The 26,450-nt window shown below is 40.1% G+C and overlaps 1 protein-coding gene across 1 annotated transcript in view; it reads right to left on the reverse strand.

Annotated features, from left to right (window-relative positions):
- Positions 1 to 927: 927 nt before the first annotated feature.
- LOC150084952 (putative glutamate receptor) overlaps positions 928 to 26,450 on the reverse strand; it is a 32,335-nt gene continuing 6,812 nt past the window's right edge. Inside the window, exons 3-10 of the mRNA XM_090376408.1 lie at positions 26,248 to 26,391; positions 22,349 to 22,455; positions 22,130 to 22,220; positions 16,032 to 16,187; positions 15,015 to 15,159; positions 10,166 to 10,395; positions 4,106 to 4,350; positions 928 to 1,162 (exon numbers count right to left, since the gene is read on the reverse strand). Coding sequence (XP_090232534.1) covers positions 928 to 1,162; positions 4,106 to 4,350; positions 10,166 to 10,395; positions 15,015 to 15,159; positions 16,032 to 16,187; positions 22,130 to 22,220; positions 22,349 to 22,455; positions 26,248 to 26,391 — 1,353 coding nt within the window. The remainder of the gene's footprint in view (positions 1,163 to 4,105; positions 4,351 to 10,165; positions 10,396 to 15,014; positions 15,160 to 16,031; positions 16,188 to 22,129; positions 22,221 to 22,348; positions 22,456 to 26,247; positions 26,392 to 26,450) is intronic.

Below are 26,450 nucleotides of genomic sequence, written 5' to 3' on the forward strand. Positions count from 1 at the left end.
CTAATCTTTACAACATCTGCAAATTTAGACATAACGCCCTTTATCCCCTTTATCGCTTCATCGATGTCATTTATGAAAATTAAAAACAACAGTGGCCCTCATACTGATCCTTCGGGAACTCCACTTCTTACATCAACCCAATATGAGGAATATTCATTTATCACAACCCTCTGCCTCCTGCCCTGAAGCCATCTTGCTATCCATCTAAGGATTTCCCCTGTGATTCCAACTTGTTCCAGCTTATAAAGTAACCACTCATGTGGGATTGAGTCAAAAGCTTTGCTGAAATCTAAATAAACAATGCTCAGACTGCTTTTGATAAGAAGCATGACCCCATCACCCTTTCAATCTTCCCTGTCCTTCCTAAATACATTGTACATACCGTACTGGAACTCATCATCCCCTAACTCCGGGTGGCACCACGTTTCTGTAAGCCCTATTAGGTCAGCGTTACTTGTCCTAACGAGCAGTTCGAATTCACTCATTTTATTGACAACACTTGTGACATTATTGTACAAACAATTAACACTTAGTGGTCTTGTATAGTTAACTACCCTGACATCCCTTAAAGTAATTTAAGCTCGCTTCCCTGGCCTTAGCTACCGGCTCATTTGAAACGTTTCTACCTGAAGAACATCTTGCTAATATGTTCTGTTGTGGTAACAAACAAGAACTGTTGAGATATGTGCAAGCGTTAATTTGACCAATATTATCAGATAAACGCGTATTTATTCATTCTTTCTTTCATAAAAACTGAGCTTACAATTCCACATTTCGTTATTATTCAAAGCACCATCGTGGATACATGATAACCACAGACACTCGTAACTCGAATATTGACCATAGTTTCGGTACACTGCAAACAGGAGAATGATATGCAAAGGTTATAATATTGAGAGTTAATGTCATATATCTTGTTTCGTGTCATTAATTCCTTTTAATCCTCTGGCACTTTCTTTTGCCAGCAAATTCTCCAATTAATCCTAGACACGACACGATGTATCCAATCCCCAGGAGGTAGAAGGCGCTCTGGACATGTTCTAGGGAAAGAGACCTTTTCCCATCCATAGATTCAATCCGCTGTGCTGACTTTATTTCCAACTCGTCCGTAATATCCTTCCACCATTTATCCATCAGTCCAGCCTCTAATATTCTGACTATCCTGTAAATAACAATACTAGAATTATTATAATATGAACAGACATGTCAGATAATTTATTTAAAATCTTCAGTTTTATTACATAAAATATCTTTTCTTATGTAATTTGAGTCATTAAAATGAATTAAAATGTCGTGGTGTAGAAAACACCTAATTGGACTTATATAAACTATCTTTGAGTTTGACATTCTGCCCTCAAGGATTTTATAATTTCTGTTCCTCACCTGGAAAACATGAATCCACTAGAATATTGATACGGTTGACCACAATATATTGAAGGCGTTTCACTGGATCATTCTTTTTCATCTTGAGATAAATTATTGATCGGAATGGGCTAATCATGTTTGGGCTCCAGTCGTTTGAATCCGTTGAAGCTTTTCAACCATTTAGAAATGTCAAGAGGGTTCGCTCACAATGCAAATTCAATTTTGGTACTTATGGATCCAGTTGGTGAATACCTATTTTGGTAGAACCGTGTCTCTAATCTATCTTTTCTATCTGTTTTGTCTATTTATTTTTATTATTTTTTTCTAGAACATTCGGGAGCTTTCTACGATATTCGAGAACGTTCCGAAACGTTTGAGAATTGTGTTAAGAAAGTTAAAAGTGAAGTAAAAATTGTGGAAGAAAGTTCGAGGTGTTTGTGGAAGGTTCTAGAACTTTCGACGAAGTTCTCTAGAATCATTGATGGCCTTCTAGAAACGTTGCCCTTCCGGTGATATGGTGCGAACCTCGAGACCACACAAATGATTATTACTTGTGCTTGACCAATATTTCTGGTTTTTCTGGGAAATTCAAGCATAAAAAAAGTAGAGTATCCCAACATGCCTTCTGCTCTCAGGCCGGTTCTTCACGATGATACAATGCCAGTGCCAAAGCCACCAGGAATTTTTGGAGTTGACTCTGATTCAGAATCGGGAAGGGAATCTCCGGAATCTGCAGAACCCAGAACAAGTACAGATACAGACTTTTCAACTCTTTACACTGCAAAGCTTCATCTAAGGATTCAATCAGAATTGAACGATTTGGTTAGAGATTTGCACCTCTTGCAGACCAAGGCCCAATTACTAGGATCACTGCGCAGTGGAATGTTCTAGAAAAGTGTTATAATAAACCAATTGGATTGGTTCATTGTAACAATGTTTAGGAATTAATAAAAGAGTTAAATGTGGAGCACTTCACCGAGCAGTGGAGTTGGCTTTTCATTGACCCATCCAAGGTAAGTTTGAAAGCGGTTTTATTCCATAATAGAAATCATTATCCATCTACATCATTGGCCTATGCTCACATGAAGGTAACGTACGAAAACCTAGAGGCTCGTTTGCAAAAAATATGCTATCACGAATACAAATTGAATATCTGTGCCTACCTAAGAGTGGTAGTTTTGCTGAGTGCAGTGTAAGGCGCACACTAAATACTGCTGCTTTTTTATGCGAGTGGGACAACAGAGCAAAGGATTGCCACTGCAAGGTAAAAAATGGTCAGACCGGTCAGAAACTACACCAGGCCAGAAAAATGTAACACATCTTCCTTTGGTGGTTGAGTTAAAAATCTATTTATCTCAATTGCATCGAGCTAGGTTTGATAACAACGTATTTGTGAAAGCGATGGACATAAAAGGAGAAGAATTTTCCTGTTTGATGCAAACGTTTCCTGAAATCAGTGAAGCCAAGACAAAAGAGGGAATTTTTGTGGATCCTCAAATGAAATTACTATTCCAAGATGAGGAATTCACTAAAAAAATTAAATGCTACAGAAATAAGAGCCCGGAAGGTGTTCGAAAACGCCTGCCCGAACTTTTTAGGCAATGAGAAATCAAAAAATTACAGTAAAATTGTAGATGTACTAATTTTACCATACAAAGAGTTGAAATGCAATATATCTTAAAGCTTCATTTCCTACATTCCTTTATGGACTTTTTTCCTAAACATTTGGGAGCAGCCTCCGATGAATATGGTGAAAGGTTTCACCAATATATTTTACATCGGTTAGGGGGTTTAATGGCGTATCTTTGCCATTTGTCACCACCCATAAGCATCTCGAGAACATTTTGAATGAAAAATTGCCAACAGAACCTCTCCAAAAAGAGTTAAAACTTTTAGGAATGTTGTTCAAAACCTCTTGGTAGGATTGCTTTTCAAAAAAGAGAACTGTCTGCATTCTGTATTACCGAGGTTTTATTCCAATTGTCACATATGCAGATAGCATGTTTCATAGAACCAAACTTATTACAGTTCAAAGCAAAGTATGAAACCAGTATCCAACGAATCTTTTTGCCAGCTGCTCAGAGAAACTGTACAATAGTTTCAACCTCATCTTGCAGGTTTGTTATCTGTACACTTGTATCTCACATACAACAGTTTTGCTTGTTATATTCCTAAAGGATGTTCCCTAACTTTTTTTGATTTGTTTTATGATGGCAATTGGAGAAACATGGCAATTGCAGAATCAGTAAGAAAGTCAGACCGTATTAGAGACTCTACTCACAGACTATACTGGGACTGTGTCAAATAACGGTCAAGACGATCGCGCACAACAGACCTGACATAACTAGCATCGAGAAGAAGGAAAGCGCTATCTACCTGATCAATATAGCGGTGACCAGGACCAGCAACCTCCAGAAAACCAAACAGGAAAATATCAGGAAATACTCAGACTTTAGACCGGAAGCCAAAGAAATCTGGCATATCAAACAAGTAATCACCATCCCAATCACCATGTAAATCATCGGCATGGAGCCAAAGAGCCTCCATAAGAACCAAGCAACTATTGGCCTCCCAGAGAACACATATGGAACTTCAGAATCCCCAAGCCTTTAGAACTGTCCCAGACTTTCTCAGGCAATTCTACAGGCGTAAAGGGCCGATAATAAGATTACAAAAATTGTGTTGTTATCAGTTATCCACATCACTATAGTGATTAAAACAACGGATGCGAAATACTTACGTATTATCTAAAGGTTTCTTAAATGGACTTTTCTTCTTGAGTGCTATTCCCATAGATGAACTGAAGAAGTTATTTTTAGAAAACAAGAAGTTTTTCGCATTGAACTGGATGACTTTAAGTTGCAAAAGGTTTTCAGTACTAATGAAAGCACTACCTGTTTCCAGACTCATTTTTAAGCCTTCTTCCATTGAATTCACAGTCTGTATGGACCATGGTGTTATCACACCTCCATTAGGTTTAAGTTCCTGAAAGAAAGATTTCATTTTTAGAAATGCAAGTAATACAAATAAATCCTAAAATAGTGTATAAACATCTAAAGAGAGCTAAAGCATCTGTCCACTTTGTTCAGAAGTTGAAAAACCACGATTCCCTGCATATACTATGTTTCGAGGACTACTTTAATAGTTTCAGCAACTTCCAAAATGCGATTTCTCAGTTCAATTGGATGAACGACACTTTAATGGACTGCTTTCTAAGAGTCCTTTTATCTTAATAACAAGTTTGCTGTTTATCCTTTGCACACAAGGGTCACTCAGTCTGAACATTCCGATCCATGGGGTGGCTTTGTGATTGTTAACAAGATTTTTCTTCTAGACATCAACAATGTCCAGGAAAAATAACGTGTCGCCAATCCCAAATGGAATCACTGGAGCAGACATTAATATTCACAGTAATAAATTACTTTGCATTCTGCAATCCCTGTTTTGGATGAAAGACCTTTTGACAGATCCTCCAGTGGAATTCGATCAACTGGTTTTTATTTTTTCATGATATAACATTTATACTTATTTACAGATGATGTGCTTCTATGTATATCCAGGTAAAAGGTTACAGATGATACGAAATTTGTGGCAACAGATCGTCGTTTGACCATCAGAATTATGGTGGACGAGTTGGATATGAATGAGGACAAGATTCATGAAGATTTATGGGAAAAGGAAGGTTTCGGCTGCACCACCACCTCACTGATGAGCAGAAACAACGAAGAATGTCATCATGCAAGATTTCATCCAGATTAGTGAAGACAATCTTAATTTGATCAACCGTATTGTCACTGGAGATGAGCGTTAGATATATTAGTACGACCAAGAGACAAAAGCGCAAGAGTGCAATGGAAGGGAAAATCATCACCAACGCCGAAAACGTTTTGTTTATAGAAGTCCACATCCAGACTATGCTGATCATGTTTTTTGAGAAACGGGGTGTGATTCACAAGGAATTTGTAACTAAAGGGGGGAGTGCCATTGGTACCTTCTATGGACACGTGTTTCCAAGATTATTGAGGAGCATTTTTCAGGTGAGACTTCCATCTTTTGCTGTGGAAGTTGATAGCCTAAATAAATTTAAAGCTGAGCTGGACAGGCATTTGGAAAGAACGGAGGGGTGAAATTGGAGCGTGTGTTTTGGCTGATGCTGAATAAGCTTGCTTTCTTGCATCGCATGCCTCTACTAATGCGAATGCTAATGACAGGCCACGATTAGGAGGTGATGATCTCATTGTATAAGGCAATGGTGGTTGTTGTATTAGCGTTTTAGGAGCATCATCGATTAAAGCCACAATTTTACCTATATACACTCTGTAAATTGCATGTGTTCTCTGATCAATTTTCTGTTTGCTGGACGAAAAACCCGAGTCACCGGAAGAAAAACAGTGCTACTCTCGCCTGAGACCGATTAAATTATCCACGTTGGAATAAGGCCCTTGAAATTCCAGATCTCATCCACGGGACTCGAATTCAGGTCTTTTCCACCCGGCGTGAGGAGGACGGCGATTCTACCAACTATGCTAGGCAAGAGGGCAAGGCAACGGTTAGTCCGTATCTTGAGTATTGCCTATAAGTATGGTGGCCACATTTTAGGAAGAACTGCTCTAAAGAAGCCATTTAAAATATCCAACCAAATATGGACATAAAGAATACATCTTCCAACCGCCTGGACCTATACTAACGAGCTGTCACTGACGCCATCGCAAAGGCTGCGCCATCGAAAAGAAGATACCCACCCCTAGTGTCGTCCCCTGGTTGTGCCAGGAACTCCAGACTCTCAGATATGAAGTTAATACCAAGAGACGAGCTTTCCAACGCGCCCGCAGATCCTGGCCTCTGGCAGAAGTCAATGTTCTGCACCAGCGCTACCGGGAAGCAAGAAACAGATATACTGCGATGATCAGGCAGAGGAAAAAGCCCTCCTGGGAGCACCTTGTATCCACCATTGGAAATGACAACCCATTGGGGGGTGGTGGTCTACAGAATTACCACAAACAAGCTCCCCAGGGGGAAAGTTGTTTCCTAGACAAAGACCCCACAAATCTGTATGGATAAAACATGGCAAGAATCGATTAGAAATATCCGGGATGCTATCCCCAAAACAATGACACTCCCCAACACATTGAAACAAGAACGCCCTATGCGCAGAAAATGAAAATTACCACACAGACCAAACGGAGGCTTCCTTCTCGAAGGCCGCACTCGTCCTGGTAGCCTGCAAACTACGGAACAGGAAACCCCCAGAACTGGACCTCCTAGAACCGGAGCTTATCAAGAAGCCTATTGAACACGCACCTGACCTGCTCCTAAACCTTTTTAACAACTGCCTCCAAAATGGATACTTCTCTCTAGACTGGAGAAAAGCCAATGTTCGACTAATTTTGAAGAACCCCTCGAAACTTCAAGACTGTCCAAAATCATACCGTCCCATTTCTCTTCTGTCTGTCATAAGCAAAACTTTGGAAAATCTCTTACGACAACGTATTGAGATCCACTACAACAATGCTGGCCTCTCCTCTGACAAACAGTACGGCTTCAAAAAAGGGCAAATTCACAATAGATGTCCTTGATAACATAATCAACGCTGCCAATGCTTGCAACCAAAACTACTTTCTAATGATATCCATTGATTTTGCTGGGGCGTTTGACAACCTCTGGTGGCCAAGCGTCCTCGGCAGACTCAGAGAGGCTAAACTACCAAGCAACTTATATAGTTACCTAAAACACTACCCCTCCCAAAGGAGCATCGAAGTAAGAGCTCCCTACTGCCAAGTAAACCGACAAATCCATCGAGGCTGCCCACAGGGCTCCGTTCTCGGTCCCCTTCTTTGGAGCATAGTCCTGAACTTGGACCTCGTCAACGTCAAAACCCAGGTTTATACCGATGATTTGGTACTGATGCAAGCTGCAGATAACAGGGCCAAATTGGAGGCCTCTGCCAATAGGCAAATTCCACCCTGCCGAACTGGGCAACGTACCACCAACTAGCAATCTTCCCTACCAAGATCCATTCGATCCTCCTGAAAGGCCATCTCGACTTGAACAGACCACCACAAATCAAGATCAACAATAAAACGATCAAACTCGTAGCACAGCAAACATACCTCGGCGTATACGTGGATAAAAACCCCTTTTTTCAACCTCACCTACTCAAAAGCTACATCATTAGTCGCAAAAATAACAAGAAGGGACTGGGTGTTAAAAAAGGAGAACCCACACCCTATTCTACAGAGCAGTATTTATACCAACCGTCACCTACGCTGTTGTCATTTGGTTACAGAAAAGCAACCGCTGTAGTCAAACAAAGGAAGCCGGACACGATACAGCGTTCCATGCTGCTCACCAACACACGCGCATGCCGCACCGTCAGTACGCACACCCTCCAGGTCCTTGCAGGTGCTCTCCCACTGGGCTTGGAGGTCGTCCGACGGGGCATGCTGCAAACCTGTCCAATGGGAAGACAACTTCCTAGACCTTCCTAGACTATATCACAGACATAACCAACAACCGGCCCACCAAAGAAAGAAGACTCATCACCTACCTTCAAAAGGTTTGGCAGCAGAGATGGGAGGCCTCTGGAAAAGATACAATAACCAAGAAATTTATACCGGATGTAGGCAAAACCTTTCCGAAATCCCCAACCTGGCTATCCCCAAGCCCGAGGGCCACATACCTGTTAACACAGCATACTTCTCCTTCACTATCTCATTCTCCATTAACTGCAAAGCACGATTGCTGGACAAAACCATTTGGCCCAGTGGCACCCTGGTTAAACGCTTCAAGGAACGTCCATCAAGGCCCTCAACTAAGGTAGCGCAGAAGCAATTAAGGAATTCCTCATCCGACTCGAAAGAAAATAAAATATGCAAGTCTCTCTTTTTCTTCACATTTGTATTATATACCTTCCACCCAACCAGGACAGCGAAGCCAGAAATGAACTCCTTACTTAGCTCGTCACAAACTTGAACACAATGTAGAATCTTTCGTGATGGGAGATTTGAACATGCCTCTTCCTAAGCACAAAGATGCAAAGAGCGAATTGGATGATACTATGCAAACCCTCTCGATGAAACAACTTGAAACGCCCCCCACAAGAAGCACACAGCGCTCTGACCTGGTACACTACAATACTATAGACATCAGATTAACCGACAGTACGACTCCCTTTGCTTCTAATCACATCCCTCCCTCAATCCAATCCAACCTAAGAAGTCAAACGTGTAGATAAAAAGAGAACTGGAGGTGGGAAAACAACACCGATGTTACCTTTTCAACCAAGTACTGTATATGAAAACAGACGTAATCTTGAAACGGCTCATGAATTCCAACTGGCAAAATCTCTTCCAACTCTCCTTAGACGATGTCTTAGAAGCACTCTCGGGCACGCTTCACTTTACTGCTCTTGATGGAGCATCAAAACGCATTAAAATTTTCGATCGGGCAAATTCCTGGTTTAGTCCACAAGTAAAATATGCTCTCAAGAAGAAGCAAAAACTCTTCAGAAAAATGGAAACGAACTGAACGTCCACCTGATTATATTCAATATAAACAAGCTAGAGCACGGTTCATTCGATTGAAACGTCAAGCCCATTATGACACGGTGCGACCACATTTAAAAAAGGAAGCAGGATATCTAATTTCCATCTCGGCCATTGCTATCTTCTTGGAGGAATATTTCCATATAACTGGACACGTCTTAGAAATAATAACGAGCTTTTTGAGGCAGAGACACATCACTGCCATAAATGGAATTTCCAAATAGACCTTCCAAGTCAACAGGGGAGCCCCACAAGGTGGTATCCTCTCTGCTACGCTCTTTGCAGAGGTATTGCATCCTTCCCAGGCCCAAAACCAAACACAATTTTGATTTTGGGTTAGGTTTATGCAGAAACCTAAAGAACCATATATCAATACGCGTGAATGGCAGCGTGGTCAAAAAAGTCCAGACACATCTTGGTCTGAAATGGGACAAAAACCTAAATTTCTAAATTCTCTAATTCCTTGTAAAATTACAAATTATGCTTATGCTTTCTATCTTCCCTTGGCAGGAGGGAGCAGCCGGCCCTCCTTTTGCCTGGTGAGGCATGAGCCTGCCTCACTGACTCTCTGGGGTCGCCTTCTCTGTTGTCTCCATACTTCTACCTCTTCCCCTTCACAGCAAACGCCCTACATGTCCAAATTGAACTACACCCAAATTGCTTTGCCCACAACTTTTGGCCCCTCAAATTCTAGCGCTGTCCCTGCCACTATCACTCCACGCGTATGTGTTTTTTTTTGTCCCAGTCACTGAAATCTCAGGAAATTAGGTGGCAGGACCTGCAAGAGTGACTATCTTAAACTTATTCTGTCTCACACGGGCAATGTCAGGCCTCAGCAGGGGTCTGGAGGCTAAATGGCTGGAGGACACGATACACATCACTACAACAATATTCATATATTTTTAAATCTCTGGCCTTTACAGTGTTCTGTATCAAAAGACAAAAATTCTCGCGGAGATGGGGAAACACCTGGTGCTATTTGACCCTAAAACCAGCTCAGAACACATGCAACTTACAGACAATATGCAACTTACAGATCAATGACTTTAGTCGTTGATGCTCATAAAAACCTTACTACTGCTAATACTGTACTACTGATAGTAATAATAATACAACAAATAGTAATAATATTGGCCACGGTTATAACAGTCAAAGTGCCAAGTCCTCCTTCTAAGATATGTGTGGTAAAAGTGTAATAATCATAAAAAATACAAACGTTAACAAAAAAACCCTGACTTCCAGCTGAAGTATCTTACCTGAATGGCTCGAGCTGATGACGATCCCTTCAATACGCCGGTGGTGTAACTTCCTTGTGTCATTGCAGTGAATAGTTCTTCGACTGTTTCAATGGGTTTTTCCAGTTCTGGCATTACCATAAACGACATGAGTATCCCACCATAGCTTAAGACAAATAACATGTTGCACATGAACCACACGCAATCAGCAATCTGACACGATATTGTAGATGGCAATCCAGAGTGGACGTCTAGATGTAAGTCAGACAAACATATATTCATTAGTATATCGGTTATCGTAGTTTTGAAATTTTGAATGGCTAAAAACTGATTGAAAAACAAATTTATTGAAATATAAGTTTCCGTTCTCCAACCACAAGGCTAGCACAATCCAATTAGACACTTCTTGGCGAACCATCCTTTTCTCAATGGGCTAAAATACATTTTGTGATCTCCCCGTGATGATGTACATTGCCCTCTGATATATTTTTAACTTTTCAATAAAGCTGTCGAGAGATCATCTGTCTCGATGCAGTAATAATAAACGAGTTCCTTAAAAAGGGGACAGTCAGTCATCCCAGGGGATTCGTTTGGACCTGTACATCTTTATTAACGTTCCTTTGTTCTTTATTAACATCAATACTTACAACGTCATAAGAGAATTGAACATGTAACATGTCCACACAGCAAATCACATCACGCAACTAATCAGAAGTATAAATTGTGGACGAGGAACCACAAGATAGCAGTCTTTGTCTGTCCTAGGAAGGACGAAAACCACACTCACTGGAGGTGGTGCTATACCAGTGGGTGCTAGCTAATCCCGTACCCACAGCTGCCTAAATTGGGGTACTAGCTAATGAAAAAAAGAGGAGATGGCAGGTGATATCAGTTTTTACAGATATCGATAGACACTGCAAGTGTTGAGTTGGTTCCTTATTGTTGAGATGATGATAGACTCGAGAAGAGTTGCTTTATTTTGTTACAAACAACATAGGAGAATTGTTGTAGAGCTGAGAATGATTGGGAATTTTCAGGCAGCCATTTCGTTTCCTTCAGAGAAGTTGCTGACAGCAGTTTGTAGTGTAGATCTGTCGTCGTGGTACAGGTTGCAGCGATACAGAATGTGCGCCCAGGTTTCCTCAACACACAAGCAGAGATTGGTGTCAGACAAGCCAAATTGAAATAGTTCGGAGTTGATGGAGCCGTGCCCAGTAAGTATATACGATGTTGTTAAGCTGGGAGAAAACCATTGGCGAACGTTCTTGTTGAGAGGGAAGGTAACTGTAAGAACAAAAGAGCGGGTGACTTGACCAGTATTACTGGAATCTCATCGTGATTGCCACACACTGATAAGTTCATTCCAGATTCTCCGTTTATCGTCTTTGATGTTTGCAGTTAGGTTGCATGAGATGCCGAGAATCTCGCCAGGAACTCTGTTCTTTAGACGATAGCATAGTCCTTTGAAGGTGGCATGCAGGTCTAGTGGTAAGAATCCAGCAAGGATCTGAAGTGCAGCAGAGGACACTGCCCTGCAGGCCCGGACAGTATTCTCTGTCCAAGCACCATATCCTGTTGAGTTTAACATTAACGGCTCTATGGAACCAGACTCGCGAAGCACATGTCGTTATTGGTACGAATACTGCTGTATAATATCGTAAGAGAGTCTTCTTATTTAGTCCCCAGTCCGATTGGAAATGCGGATAATTGCTGCAGTGAACTTCTTAATCTTCAAAGATGTGATTAATATGAGAGGAGAAAATTAACCGGTCATCTAAAATTACACCAAGATTCAGGTACAAAATGGGTTTGTTTACCGTCTATCTTTATATTAGCAGGTCTTCTGTAATCTAACTTGCCCTTAAAAACCAACCATCAGTTTTGTTTCGTGGCAGATGTTTGTAATTTATTTACACTTGACAACTTGATTAGCTCAGAAAGAGTTATATTGGCTGATTGTTCTAGTTGAAGACGAGATTTACTGGAATTAGAGGAACCAAATCATCGGCATAGGCGAAGGCAGAGATATTTTTAGGTTTTTGCATGAGCCAGCTGCCCAAAACTATGTTCCAGAAGAGGAGTCCCAGAACTGATCCCATACAGTTTGATAGTTTGAAAGTAGTTCCAAGAAGACAGTTGAACCAAGGGCACGGGGGATGAGAGCACCTATCAGCAGTAATGTGCCTCCGAAGCAAGGCAAGACCAGCCTTATAAAAGAGATCTTCTTCGCCAATCAGATCAGAATCATGATGCAGTCATTGGCTCTCATCCTAACACTCTAGGTATTAAAACCGTGCAGCGTAGAGGAAGTAGGTCAAGACTCTCCGGTATTTTTATAAGTCGACTATGCCCGGAAACAACTGTGGACCTGTACATCGTCTTCTATTCTATGGCTTCTTGCACAACTCTTGGACAAACAAGCCGAACGATTTCCTTAGAATCTCGGCTACATCTGATGGAAACCTCGCCAAGGAAAAGAAGAGGCTTTGGTTGGAAGTAAACAAACCGCAAGAAAGGCAACATAATTCCAGATGTTCCTACCAAACGTATACTGACATGGTTCACTCCTAACCTAGAGACTACCTTTAAGCTTAAAGGACACAGATATATTAAAGCCTGGCTACGAATGAATGAAATCAACTTATGTTAACTATGTCGTATACATTGCTCTCGGGTAACAGCTACTTCTTCAGAGCAATCTTTCCGCCCTACAGACTTTTCATTCCTTGATTAAGACCAAGGAGTCCTTCAATGCTTTCCATCTTTTGAAGCAGAACAGACACTTTCAGGCTGCCTCTGCTGTACTTGCCATTCTAACTGCTCCTGACTACGTCGGACCACCGGAAGATCGTCTGGACTGTCTCTTCCGATTTTTAAGCGTGTGTGCCTTCGGACAATCTTTTTTGCTGTCTCCGATCTCGGGTAGGACCACAACTGCTTCTGCCGACGCTTACTTTCTAGCGCTTGGTTTCTCCGCAGAAGTTTCTTGCTCTGATGGCTTTGTTGATCTCTAGGAGTAGGATCTTCATTGCTGATCCAGTTTCTCTAGCTTAAAATCTCTCTGCTCAGGATCCCTTCTGATGCAAGCTGGAGAGGCCCTCTCTGCCGTCTCCATTGGTGTTCTCATTCCTTTCTGTCTGCTTGTTTCATTGGCTTTTGTGCAGTCCATCTATGGTATTTGTAGAAGATCTTCTCCCAGTAATTACTTCCTGATCTCCTGCTCGACTTTGAGTCTTTGGATAAATCCCAGTAAGACTAAATGGATGGTAGTTGGCCCCAAGAATTATACAAATCTCACACTTATGGTTAATGGGAGACTGATTGAAAAAGTTAACAGTTATGTCTATTTAGGAAGAGAAATGAATGACAAATTCAACTGAAATTAAAAGAATAGTTGAAATAGCAAGATCAGTCTTTTGCAAAATGAAAGGTGTTTTATGTAATCTGCAATTGGATCTAAATCTTCGAGTAAGAGTAATGGAGTGCTACATTTGGTCCACACTACTCTATGGTTGCGAAACTTGGACATTAAAGAAAGTAACAATTAAGAAATTGGAGGCATTCCAATTTCTTAATTCATCAGAAAACGTTTTCCACGAACTTGACTCTGATTGACCTGATTTTATCTCCAAAATACTGAGATGCGACACGTGTGGAGCAACAGATTTCTATTCCGTGGCAGGGAAATCCGGATGGTCCAGTTTCAGTCTGCTGTAATGCACACTGTCCACCCCACCGTTCTGATTTAACCGGTCCACTCTTTCAGCTTTCTGTGAGTTGGAGAATAAAGTGCGTGATCGCACTCTATTCTCTGTTATCAAGATGGCCAACCTAATGCTTTCTTATGGAGAATTTTTCACTCAAAATCTCCACAGCTCCTAATCAAATCACTCAAAACAAGGTAATCCTAGAAAGAAAATAAGCTCTTGTACTTGTAAGACTTCTTCCGAAGAAGTAATTTTTACGATAAAGACATTGAATCTCTCCGAATCCAAAGAGCCCTTCAACTTCACTGATACCCATCAAATTCACAGTATGTAGCAACCTATTGCCTAATTAAATAATTTCATTAAATCATCCAACAATTCATTGAACACTAGCAGATGGCACTACCGTTGCTCTATTCAAATGCTGAGGTAGAAGGTAAACTGGATGACATTGTATTCCATTGACCTTCAGAATCATGAAAAATTGATTGCTCTGAAGCTATGCGTCAATCAAATAAGTTAATAACAAGCCCTTACATATCCAGACTAGACTCTTTCCAAGCAACCTCCATTCCACAACTAGACTCATATATATATATAATCTTTATCATAGTTTCTTGACATGGAAATAGAACCTCGCTTTCCTTCTTCACTTCAAGGATTCCAGAAACAAATACAGGCCGGTTAGTTCCTGCTTAATGGCCTGCTGCCGTGTGGGCCATTAGGTAGGAACTCACCAGCTTTTGCCAAACAAGTCTGATCTTTCAGTATGATCAGAGAAGTATCTACCCATACAGAACACTAAAATCCTTAGTCATCCATTTACACCCACTTTTATATCCCTTACATAGAAAACATGAATGTATGCAGCAGGAAGAAACAGGGGTCGGTCAACAATCCCAAATCTACCATTTCTGGAAGCGCCCTTCAAAACTTAACTTGTATCTCATTGACCTTTCCCTCCAATTAAGGAACACCATAGAAACCGACCTAAGTATAAAATGGCGTTTATATTTATTTGAACGCCTTCACTGTCCAGGGGTTAAAGAGTTGTCTCAAATTGAATAAATAAATGAGAAGTTAAAATGTATACACGTTTTAAACGAAATTCAGAATTCCACATGTATTTGTTTTCTATAAGAAGCGCGTGTAATTTCACTCACCTTTACAAAGCAACGCTGCAAACAAATGCCAAAATGTACCGACACAAGATGGTTCAGAGAAATGAATCATTCGAGCTGCCAGAGTTCCCAATCCGTAAAGAGTAAAAGCACTTAACACCAATGCAATAGCAATAGCAATCCACACCTGCAATTAGAAACAAAAAGCAACAGATATCTCGCTATTAACAAAAATTAATATACTCTGGGCGATGTCCTCACTGTGTTGCTCAAACCACTTTTGCCAAATGTAGACCACGTGGCCCGGCTCATTATCATCATGAAGGATCCTGCTTCTGTCCTGGAAAAAATGCAACATGGCTAAGTACACGTGGTTTCCTGATTGGTCAGGTACACATGGTCTTCTAAGAGCTGCCGGTAGTTCTCACCAGTGAAACGTTAGTCCATAAGCACCAGGATTCCTACTTCTTGCCAGAAAAACATTACCCATATTAAGAAACCAAACCAGCCATCAAAGTGAACACAATGAACGATGTGCCATGGACTATTGTTGCTTGCACTATACAAGAAGACGTCCATTTGCGTGTTTCACCAGGTATTTGGACTCATCGACTAGCACACTGGTTTCGAATCCTCCATATGGGACATGTTTTTCTGGCAAGAAGTAGGATCCCTGGTCCGTATGGTCCAATCTTTCACTGGTGGGATCTACCGGCAGCTCTTAGGAGACCATGTGTACCTGGCCATGTTGCATTTTTTCCCGAACAGAAACACATTGTGCGCGAGCGGTTCGACGAAAAAGTGAAGACATCAGTCATCTTGATTGGCCTCTATATGCGCCTGTCTCCAACCAATCTCAAGTAAACCCAACGAAGAATACACAAAAGTGCAAACAGGATATATTGATTCGCAATCTTGGATTTTTCGAATCTTATGAAATTAATTTGCATCGAAATATATCAGTTATTGATATTTGCCATTAAAACGAATAGCGTACTCAAAAAACCTTCTGCCAATTTAAATATGATCGAGAAAAATCATTATATATTTCATGATTACCTCATTTGAAAATGGATGAAACAAAATGAAAGTCTTCGGTTTCTCTTTGGGAGCTCGAATTACAAATGTGGTTCCAGATACAGAGAAAGGAACAGTGAAGTCAACAGCGACTCTTCGAGAAGAACTGCTTAGCAATCCAAAGCAGAGGTCAGCTTCCTAGAATAGGAAAATCAGAGGAAAGCATGAATATCGAATCTTTGGAAAGCTTGGAAAAGTGATAGCACGGATCCGTTTGATTCCTAAGTGACATTGAGCATTACGATTAGTATTATAGACATACAGTGCAAGAAAGGCATTGGCGTTTGCTGCACCACCAAAAATTTAAATGTAGGTAAGAAAATATAAATTAGGCAATACTCACCTCACCCAAGTAACAATCCAGTTGACCTTTATATTTCTTTAACTACTTGCGGAGGCACCTGATTAATAGTATTTTAAATTTTTTTATTCTAAAATTGTACGTGATTATAGGACACTTCTGCACCCATTGGACTTGCGTTTGTTCCTATGGGTGCAGAAAATATTACATTTAGTTCAGTACGTGCATAGTTGGACCTGCCTCCTCGTGGCATGGACGGGTAAAGGGAAGCAGCTTTTCTGGTGATCGCTGCTTCCTGGTAGCAAAGCGACCAGAAACAACTAAAAAAACACATTACTTAAACATTAGGCTACACTCATTTCTGGCCATTGTACAGACTTCTGTATATCATCACAGGTAACCATGGCGGAGTTGAACTAACATTTAGGGGCAGCCTTACATAAGATACAACACGTGTCCAGATACCAAAAGTAAATTCTAAATGGGAAGCGTTCAATGTATTAATCTTGGAATCTACTGGGCTTTTCATACCAACTAAGAAATACTGTTCAAGGTCGAGTCCTAAATGGATGTCAGATGAACTAATAAGACTCGTGACAGAGAAAAAAAATGTATGGGATGCATGTAAATTATCAGGAAACACAGAAGCCTATGGCAGATATAAGCTGATCTGTAACCAAGTCACAAGGGAGGTTAGGCAAACGAAGGCAGATTACGAGAGATCTTTGGCAAAGGATGCAAAGAAAAACAGCAAGGATTTCTTTACTTATATAAACTCTAGAAGGAAGGGGATGAATCAGATTGGTCCTATTGATATCGATGATTCCACTGTTGATGATCCTGCTTGGATAGCTGACAAGCTGAATGAGTATTTTACATCTACATTGACACATAATGAATTCTGTAGGGAAGTGGAGGACAGAAGCTTATTAAACTCTAGCAGGAAGCTTAATGATTTTGTAATAATTGAGAGCAAAGTGGAGAAGAAATTGTTGAAGTTAAACATATGAAAGGCACCTGGGGTGGATGGGATCTATCCAGCTATATTAAAGGAGGAAGAAGCAAAGGAAGAAGGCAAACCCTTTGCCATAATTATGAGGGCATCCTTGGACTCCAAGAAGATTCACGGATATATAATATTACGTATGGGCAGACTAATTAGTTTTCGGGTGGTCCTAAATATGACACTTTACTTTAGTCCATTCCGTGAGAGTATTTCTCTAGTTTGCTAGAGGCATGATTTTATGCTGACACCTTGTTTTGGGCTCCCAGTAGTACGGAGTATTGCTGGCATCCACTGGTATTGCAATACCTCCAGTAGATGCGGGATTTCTGTGGTTTTTAGCACAACTCGTGTAGAATTGGCCTGCACCTTCGTTGACAGGGACTGATACTAGTCCCTCTACTCATTAAAACGTGATGATTCCATTATCGTTGTACCCATGGACTAGGGACGTCGAACGATTGTTCTAATTCGTTCAGACTACAATGAAAAAGCCCTGTCTCTTTTACAAGATACCTCTGTGTACGAACCTATTTTCGGCTCTCCTGTGAAGATCCTAGAGCATGTGTAGACTTGTATATTATCTTGTGTAGGACAGCACCTGAACTTCAGTTCATCTCCACCTTGGTACACTGTGATGGATACAGAACTCTGTAAAAGGCCAGAAATGTGTGTTGTTATGTTGTTTTTGGCCTCTTTGTCACCAGGCTGGCAATCACCTGGAAAGCCTGCCCAGTGTCCATCTACACCACGGGGAGGTGGGCCACAACTGCGTATGTGCTGTGGCGGACCACGACTAGCTCGTGGGTGCTGCGCGGGTAACACGGTGGTATCGTCACCGTCCTCCCCACACCTGGTAGAAAAGGCCCTGGTTCGAATCCCATCGATGACGTGAGGAACTGTAATGGGCTTTTTTCACTCCGTGGCTGAGTTAGTCGGTCTCAGGCGTAGATAACAAGGTTTTTTGTTTTTAGAAATTGGAGTTTTGTCGCTCAGCAAACAGGCATATCGACCAGAGAACAGACGCAATTTACAGACAAATAAATATATGGGTAGATGTAATCATTTACGGGGATCTTAATATCATAATCTGGTTTTATCTCGTGGGTCTATTATTCCTTGTGTGTGCTGTATTGTACAAATCCCGCACCCAGCAATCCTGTCCCCGGGTTTCTCAAACAAGCAAATAAAAAAAAAAGGTACTTGGAAACAAGTCTACAAGTTCAGCTCAGTAATACTAAGACCAATATTCTGTATACATAGCTCAGAATTTCTAAGAAATAAGTTTACATAAAAATACCATTAATTAAACTACATATTAACATTGAAAGGATAATTGCGCCAGGCAGGAACAAAGAGACCATCTCTTCACACAAGTGTTTAACGTGAGTATATCCCTGGGTCGAAAAACTTGCGTTCTTAGCCCTAAAATTGTGTTCTCCACATGTTAGTCTCTAAAGTCCTTCTCCACCATCTGTATTTTCCAACGAATTACTCTGAAGAAGAATATTCTCTACAAGGTCTACGTTAGCAGCCACAATGAGACCGCTACCGTGATGTCCAAGTCCATAAAGTCCAGGTTACTATCTCTGCAGAGTCCAAATCTCAAAAGAAAGTCTGAATGTTGTATTCTTGTTTAACACTCACAATTAGTTTAGTTATTATGTCATGAATTCATAGTTCACAAAACTATTTAATGCCATGTTTTGTAGTACAACCCAACAAGAAAATAAACAAGAAAGCGCTCAATGTTTATTTGTCAACCCTTGTCCGGTATTATTATTGTATCCTGTCCCAGTCCTGAGTAAGGAAATATTCTGTATCCCACTTACTATCAGCATATTTATTTTTGTCTTCAATTTGTGAAGTACAATATGGTATATAACTCCTATATAGCAGAATTTCTTCCATTAGGACATAATTCCATTTTTCCTGGAAGAACATCCCGACTTAACACTTCCGAAATACATGCTACACTTATCTATGAAGTGGTTCCTGTAGTTTCTTGTCTTTTGTTTCTACCATTCTTACCAATAATATCCACTGCTATACTAAACACCATCATCCGCAACTTTCTTTGTAGTTTTACCACTTCTACTTGTAACTTTAGTATCTCATTAATTTCCCATCCTTTATTAAGATTTATTATCAAAATATGTTTTCTAGCCTTTATTTTATCTTATTCTCTTCTAAGATACTCTTTTTCAATTTTTGACTCGAAGTTCTCCCATTATGAACCCATGTCAGTTCCGGGATGAAATTTTCACATCAATTTGAGAATATTATTTATGAGAATTTGATATCTCCATTCCTGTATCCCGGGGCGCTGCAAAACGTTCTACCTTTGTCACATTTCTACCTTTGTTCTTGGAGAAGGGTCCTCAGTTTGATCCTTTTCTTGAATACTGCCACTGGAAATCGTTTTAAGGCAGCAAAATTATCTGGGGTTTCTACCAGAAGGTTAACATTTTCCTCTGTTAACGTGCGTAATTTTTCCCACGAATTACCAATCTTTCATTATCATAATTACTGTAATCCAGTAAAACATACTTCCATGTCTTGACTCCCCCCAGGCTATATTTATTTCAGCCTGCCAACCTTTGAATCAATATTTGGTATGAGAAACATACGGGAGTTGATGTCCATTCAATGTTACTCTGGGTGGTCTGCCTTAATTAAAATGCTTTTTTGAACACCATGAAGTTAGTTTTTGTTGCCGAAATTTTTAGTTTATTCGTGTTAGACCATGCGAAAAGGTCATCTAGCCCTGCCACAAGGTCGTCCGCATATGCTATTTTAATATATCTATCGTTATCACTCGTCAGCCACTGGTCCAATACTGCGTTCCATTGGAGAGGCCCCAATATTGATCCTTGAGGGCATCCTCTGGAAATAGTTGTACTATATTCAAGGTGCGTTGCACAAACTTTGATTCTCTTGTCCTTAAAATAAGAACACATTACTTGTGTTCACTGGTTACATTTTGCCTTTCGCAATGACCCGAGGGGGCTCTCTCACCAAAGGGAATCGAAAGCGCCCTCAAAGTCAACGAACACTGCCAAGACGTATTTGCTTTGTGAGTCCTGTATGTGTTTAAGCAGAGTTGTAATAGCATCTTCTGTTGAGTGTCCTTTCTTAAATCCATGTTGATGATTAGAACAGAGGTTATTATCCTGTAAATTCTTCAGGATTCTAGGTACAATCATCCTCTCAAAGAGCTTACCGAGGTTAGCCAATAGAGATATTGGCTTATATGCTCTTGGATCTGCTTTTTTCTTTCCTGTTTATTTAGGATTTTGAGTGATGTCAGTTTAAGATACTGGAAAGACTCCTTCTAAGAAGCATTTGTTGAATATATTTAGGAGAATGTTAGGATGCCATTCAAAGAATTTAATGATTACCTGATTTTCCAAGAGAACAATGCACGGACACCTTTTCTTATTCAGTTTAACTACCGCAGCTCAAAGTTCTGTATTTCACGTATTTCAGCTTGCACTTCTAGTTGGGGGTCATATTAAGGAAAAGACAGTTTATTTTAGTCTCCACAGAACACAGCCAGTCCACGGTCTCTCGGCCTTCGTTTATAACTGTTTGGTAAATATCTCCACAGAGAAGTTAATTCCTTGTTATCTTATATATAATACCTCAAGGGTCCTTCGTTCTTAACGAAGTCTTGCAGCAACTTAGCATACTTTCAGTAATCGTCCTATGATACTGTTTCCTTTGATTCCTGTAGTCATCTTTCAGGATTTGAATGTCTACATCAGAAAGATAACGACTTCTTTGGAACAACGTTGTAGCCCTTTGAGTTTGACTTCTGAGTTCGGAAAGAGCTGGAGTCCACCATGGTACTGATAACTTTTTATTTTGCTTTTTCCTTGTAGAATACGCCATGGCTAAATAGAGCGAGCTGCTGTTGTACATAGTTAACATATTCAGTGGCTGACAAGGTGTTCAAAGCCACAGTTTCCTCGTTATTGAATATGCTGTACAGGTACTGTTTAAATTTTTTCCAATTTACCTTATTCATATAGAATCCCAAATTCAAATTTTATCGTTAATTCAAATTTCTCCAAAAATTTGAATTAACGATATATCTTCATAATGGATAAGTTAATTTCAAAGATTTGGCATCATCTCTTCAAAGTCAAGGGTGCTCCATGGGTGCTCCTGTTAGCTCGGTTACGGCAAACCTCGCTATGGAGGAGCTAAAAGTTCGCGCGTTTGTAGGTCTGCCAGATCCTATAACTATCGGTCAGCACGTGCTCACAGTTAACTTCTTGGTACAGCACGTGCCTTACTAACCCCACCCACTCCGGTTCTGCAGATGAGAGGCGTGCTTAGACCTTTAGAGTAAAGGTAGATCTTGCTAAGTGCACCAGAACAGTATGCTATCACCTGTAAACCATGCAGGATGTAGGATAAATCAACCTCTTTAGAAGCCATGGTAAATGAAAGGAGCCCTCTGAAACTCCATGCAGACAACGGCTAACTGTTTGGCGTCCAATTTAATGGACATGTACTCAAACTCCAAGTCATGTCAAACAGACCATTTTGCCTACCGTCCGATTATTGAAGTCCTATTAAATATGCAGTACCAAAAATACAAATTTATACCGTTTTATGCCACTGATCATCTGTTATCACTTAATGAACCAATAAAAATTACGTTGTTTATGCTTTTTAGATTACATCCACGTAACCATCTGTTGTTTTTCAATCTATTCAACCAATCTTGGCATTTTTGTTCAGAAGGAAATATGAAAACAGACTTACATTTTCCAAAATCATGCCTATAAGTCCAGTCCAGTTTCCATTTGGTAGTTTTCTTCCATATTCGTTGTCCTTTGGAGTACGTATTTCATATCTACAGAAAAGTTATTAGTTTTATTGGACACTCATCAAGTGGACTTTATTAAGCAGCAAGTTAAATATAAGCTGTTCATCAAAATTAATCAAAATTTCATTTCTCAGAGAACTTTTAATCATACTTACATAAAATTTAACTTCTTCGAAAGAGTATTTGTCAACAGATAATATATTCCACCAATAGGTTTCATCTTTCCACCTTCTGTTTTTTCGAAAATTATAAGTGGATGCATCTACAAAATAAAAAAAAGGTTAAGCTCTCGTGTCAAAAAATCGGAATCTCCTGTCAAATGAAACGATCAAAAATACTTACACTTCTCATACCAGCAATGAGTTTAACACCTTTCATGTCTTGAAAGTAATCAACGTTACCGAAGAAGCTTGCAGGTCGGCTAAGACCACCACGAGATCTCCAAGATAAGGAATCAGACTCCTGTATAATACAGCAATTTGCTGTCTTCATCTTACCAGAGATGTGCGAAAGTACAAAGTGCGAAGGCTAAAATTAAACAGAATTATAATGTCAGTTGAACTAGTCATTAACGTAACACCACCATTCAAATATTAATAACAAATGTTGAAAAATTGTAACTTTTTTGAAATAAACTTTCTTCCACTACCCAAAATGTCGAACATCACAAGGATCTGGGAATTAGCAGAGAAACAATTTATCCTTCACTGAGCATTTCACTACCACAAATAAGAAAACATTAGCCCCCATCTGGCGCTCAACATAAGAATTGGATGGGGTTTATAATGCTCAACTGGTGAGTGGATAAATTACTGGGTGTGTTGTCCCGGTTAGCATTAGCATTAGCATTAATAGAGGCATATGATGCAAGAAAGCAAGCTTATGCAGCATCAACCAAAAAAAAAAAAAACTTCCACTTCACCCCTCCGTTCGTTCGAAATACTTGTCCAGCTGAGCCTTAAATTTATTTAGGCTATCAACTTCCACAACAAGGGATGGAAGTCTGTTCACCAACCAACTACTCGCTGTCTAAAGGCAAATTTCCGCACATCTATCCTACATCTGTCTTTCCTCAATCTGAATTTATGCCCTCTCAGGTGATTATTCTAAGCAAGAGGAAGAATCTCATCGGCATTGAGCATGTTCAAACCATTCAAGACTTTATACATCTCTATCAGATCACCTCGCCAGTGCCTAGTCTCCAGACACTGTAATTTGCAAAACTTAAACCTTTCTTCGTAAGAGCAACCCTTTGTTCCATTCACTAATCTTGTTGCCCTTCTCTGTACTCGTTCCAGCAGCATTCCTTCCTGAAATGAGGCCTCAGACCTGTATACAGTACTCAAGGTGTGGCCTAACCATTGCCTTATACGAGGGAATAATCACCTCCTGATCCCTGCTAGAAAAATTCCTGTATATCATTGACAAGACACCATGAGCTACTCTTACAGCCCGTCTGCACTGCTCAGAGAACTTCATATTTGCCTGCACAACCATCCCCAAGTCCCTTTCATTCTCTACCACTGTCAGTGTTGTACCACAGAGTTGATACGTTGCTCTGGGGTTGCTGTTTCCCATATGTAGTACTTTACATTTGTCAAGGTTAAACTTCATTTGCCACCTCCCAGCCCATCTGCTCAATCTTTCCAGATCCTGTTGCAACATCATAACGTCAATAGTGTCCTTAACAACCCTGCCAACCTTTGTATCATCTGCAAACTTGGACATTAAGCTTGATATACCATCATTAATATCATTTATAAATACAGAAAACAATAATGGACCCAACACTGAACCCTGAGAGGCTCCACGAATAACATTAGTACACGATGAGCAGTGTCCACTGATTACCACTCTCTGTCTTCTCCCCCTCAACCACCCCTTTATCCATAGCAGCAATTTGCCTCCAATGCCACACTTCTTCAATTTGTGCAGCAGTCTTCCATGTGCAACAGTATCAAAAGCTTTTCTAAGATCCAATATATAACATAAAAGGTATTCCCTGCATCCAGTGCTTTTGTGACTGCATCATAGTATCCAATCAAATTAGTCAGGCAAGACTTCCCCCTAACAAAACCATGCTGTGTCCGAACTATAACTGAAGTCTTGTCTAGATGATCCTGCAGTGCTTCTTTAACCAGTGCCACCATTAATTTTCCTGGAACAGACGTTAAACTCATGGTCTATAATTACTTGTGTCAGCCTTTGATCCTCCTTCGTGAATTGAGGTCACATTTGCACCTCCCGTGAGTATAAGGAATCTCTAATAATTATGGCTAAGGGTTTGCTTACTTCCTTTGCCGCCTCCTTTAATATAACTGGATAGATCCCATCCACCCCGGGTGCCTTTCTTGTGTTTATCTTCGACAATTTCTTCTCCACTTTACTCTCAGTTATTACAAGATTACCTACCTTACTGCCAGAGTTGAGTACACCTCTGGGATTCCCCTCGCTGAATAACTCCTCATGTGTGAATGTCGATGCAAAATATTCATTTAGTTTGTTAGCCACCTGAGCAGGATCATCAACAGTTGACCCATCGATATCAAGTGGACCAATCTGATTCATCCCCTTCCTTTTAGAGTTTCACATTAGTAAAGAACTCTTTGCTGTTTTTCTTTGCATCTTTTGCCAAAAGATTTCTCATAATCTGCCTTCGCCGGCCTAACCTCCTTTGTAACTTGGTTACAGATCAACTTGTATCTATCATAGGCTTCTGTGTCATGTGTTAATTTGTATGTATGCCATGCATGTTTCTTCTCTGCCATATGCCTCATCAGTTCATCTGACATTCATTTAGGCCTAAACCTTGAACAATATTTCTTAGTTGGTATGTAAAGCCTAGTAGCTTCCAAGATAGGTCTTTGAATGCTTCCCATTTTGAGGTTGTGCTTCCCGGTTGTGCTATAAGCTTACGTTATTTTGTACTCAGCTCAAGAAACGTAATTTAAACCCTTCCTAAACATATAATATTGGATACGTAGGTGGCTAAACACGATTTTCCAGTTCCCCTTCACTGTCTCCAGAGGTATTTCGTATGCAAATATGGAGTGGACACCTTGGATAGATGTTTATTGTCGTTTGGACAAATATTCATATCTTGGTCACACTATTGACAGGTATATATGATGGTCGAGTCCTAACAGTCTTCATCTCGCATCCTCGAAGTCAGAGACAATCACGCAGTTTGAAAATTAGGCCACTTCTCTCCAATCTATTCCCTTCAAAAGTATAAACAGGATGTTCCCACTAAATACCGTAGAAACCCTGAACCTGTTTCAGGTTATTGGAAAAATTAAATATCTTTGTACATTTATTCTGTGTATTGTAAATACACCCCTCTGGCTTGTTGTACACCTTATAAAAAACAATTATAAATAACTGAATGAATAAACAAATCAAGAGACCGACTAAGTCGGCCACAAGTTAGTCAGTCGGTTGTGAGTATTGTGCCATCATCGCTTGAAATTTGGGTCTTTCATCCAGCATAACTGAACATAGACTGCACACGCATTTATAGGCACAATGTATGTATATATATATATAGGTATTTACATGCCTCATAACCTTACTTTGGTGAAATAAACGAATTTTTCCATTTTTCGAAATATCCGGCAACCTCGTTTTTTCATAAAATTCAACTTAAAATTCTTTCTTAAATAAAATTTAAGGAAAAATTGGTATTATTCATTCTCCCATTTAGCACTTTCAATATTTTTGATGATAATATTTTACAAAGAACGAATCCGCTAAAAGGAACTTCTTGGCATTGAACAAATTTTCATTTCCTACCAAAATCCCAGCGAACTAAGCAGGATTTTGTCCAGTCTACCATCGGAGAACGCAGGTCAAGGAAGAGAATCCTTCTTAGCACAGAAGACATGATGCTTTTCTCTTGAAGCTCGAAAATCGATTCAGTAGTGACCAATGTAAGTAAAGTTGCCACACCTGAAAATCCAATCCAAACTAGTTAATATCAGAAGAGATATCAATTTTCGAAGAAATTCCAATCTTCAAGTTTTCAAGAATAAAAACAAGTCTAGAAATTTCTTACCGATGAGGAGTTTCTTGAGAAAACGTAAAAACCTAAGTCGCAACCATAAAACTTAAGTGGGTGATAGGCCATCGGTTCAGTGCCTTCAGGAACCTGAGGTAGGAAGATCACCCAGTGAACTAAATCGTCTTGCCAAGATAAATGCTGGAAATATAAAAACATTCATACAGTGGAACCTCTCATCTGATGGATGTTACATGAAT

This window comes from Mastigoproctus giganteus, chromosome 6 (assembly GCF_048544385.1).
Source record: "Mastigoproctus giganteus isolate SK-2022 chromosome 6, ASM4854438v1, whole genome shotgun sequence".
NCBI classification, from domain to species: Eukaryota; Metazoa; Arthropoda; class Arachnida; order Uropygi; family Thelyphonidae; genus Mastigoproctus; species Mastigoproctus giganteus.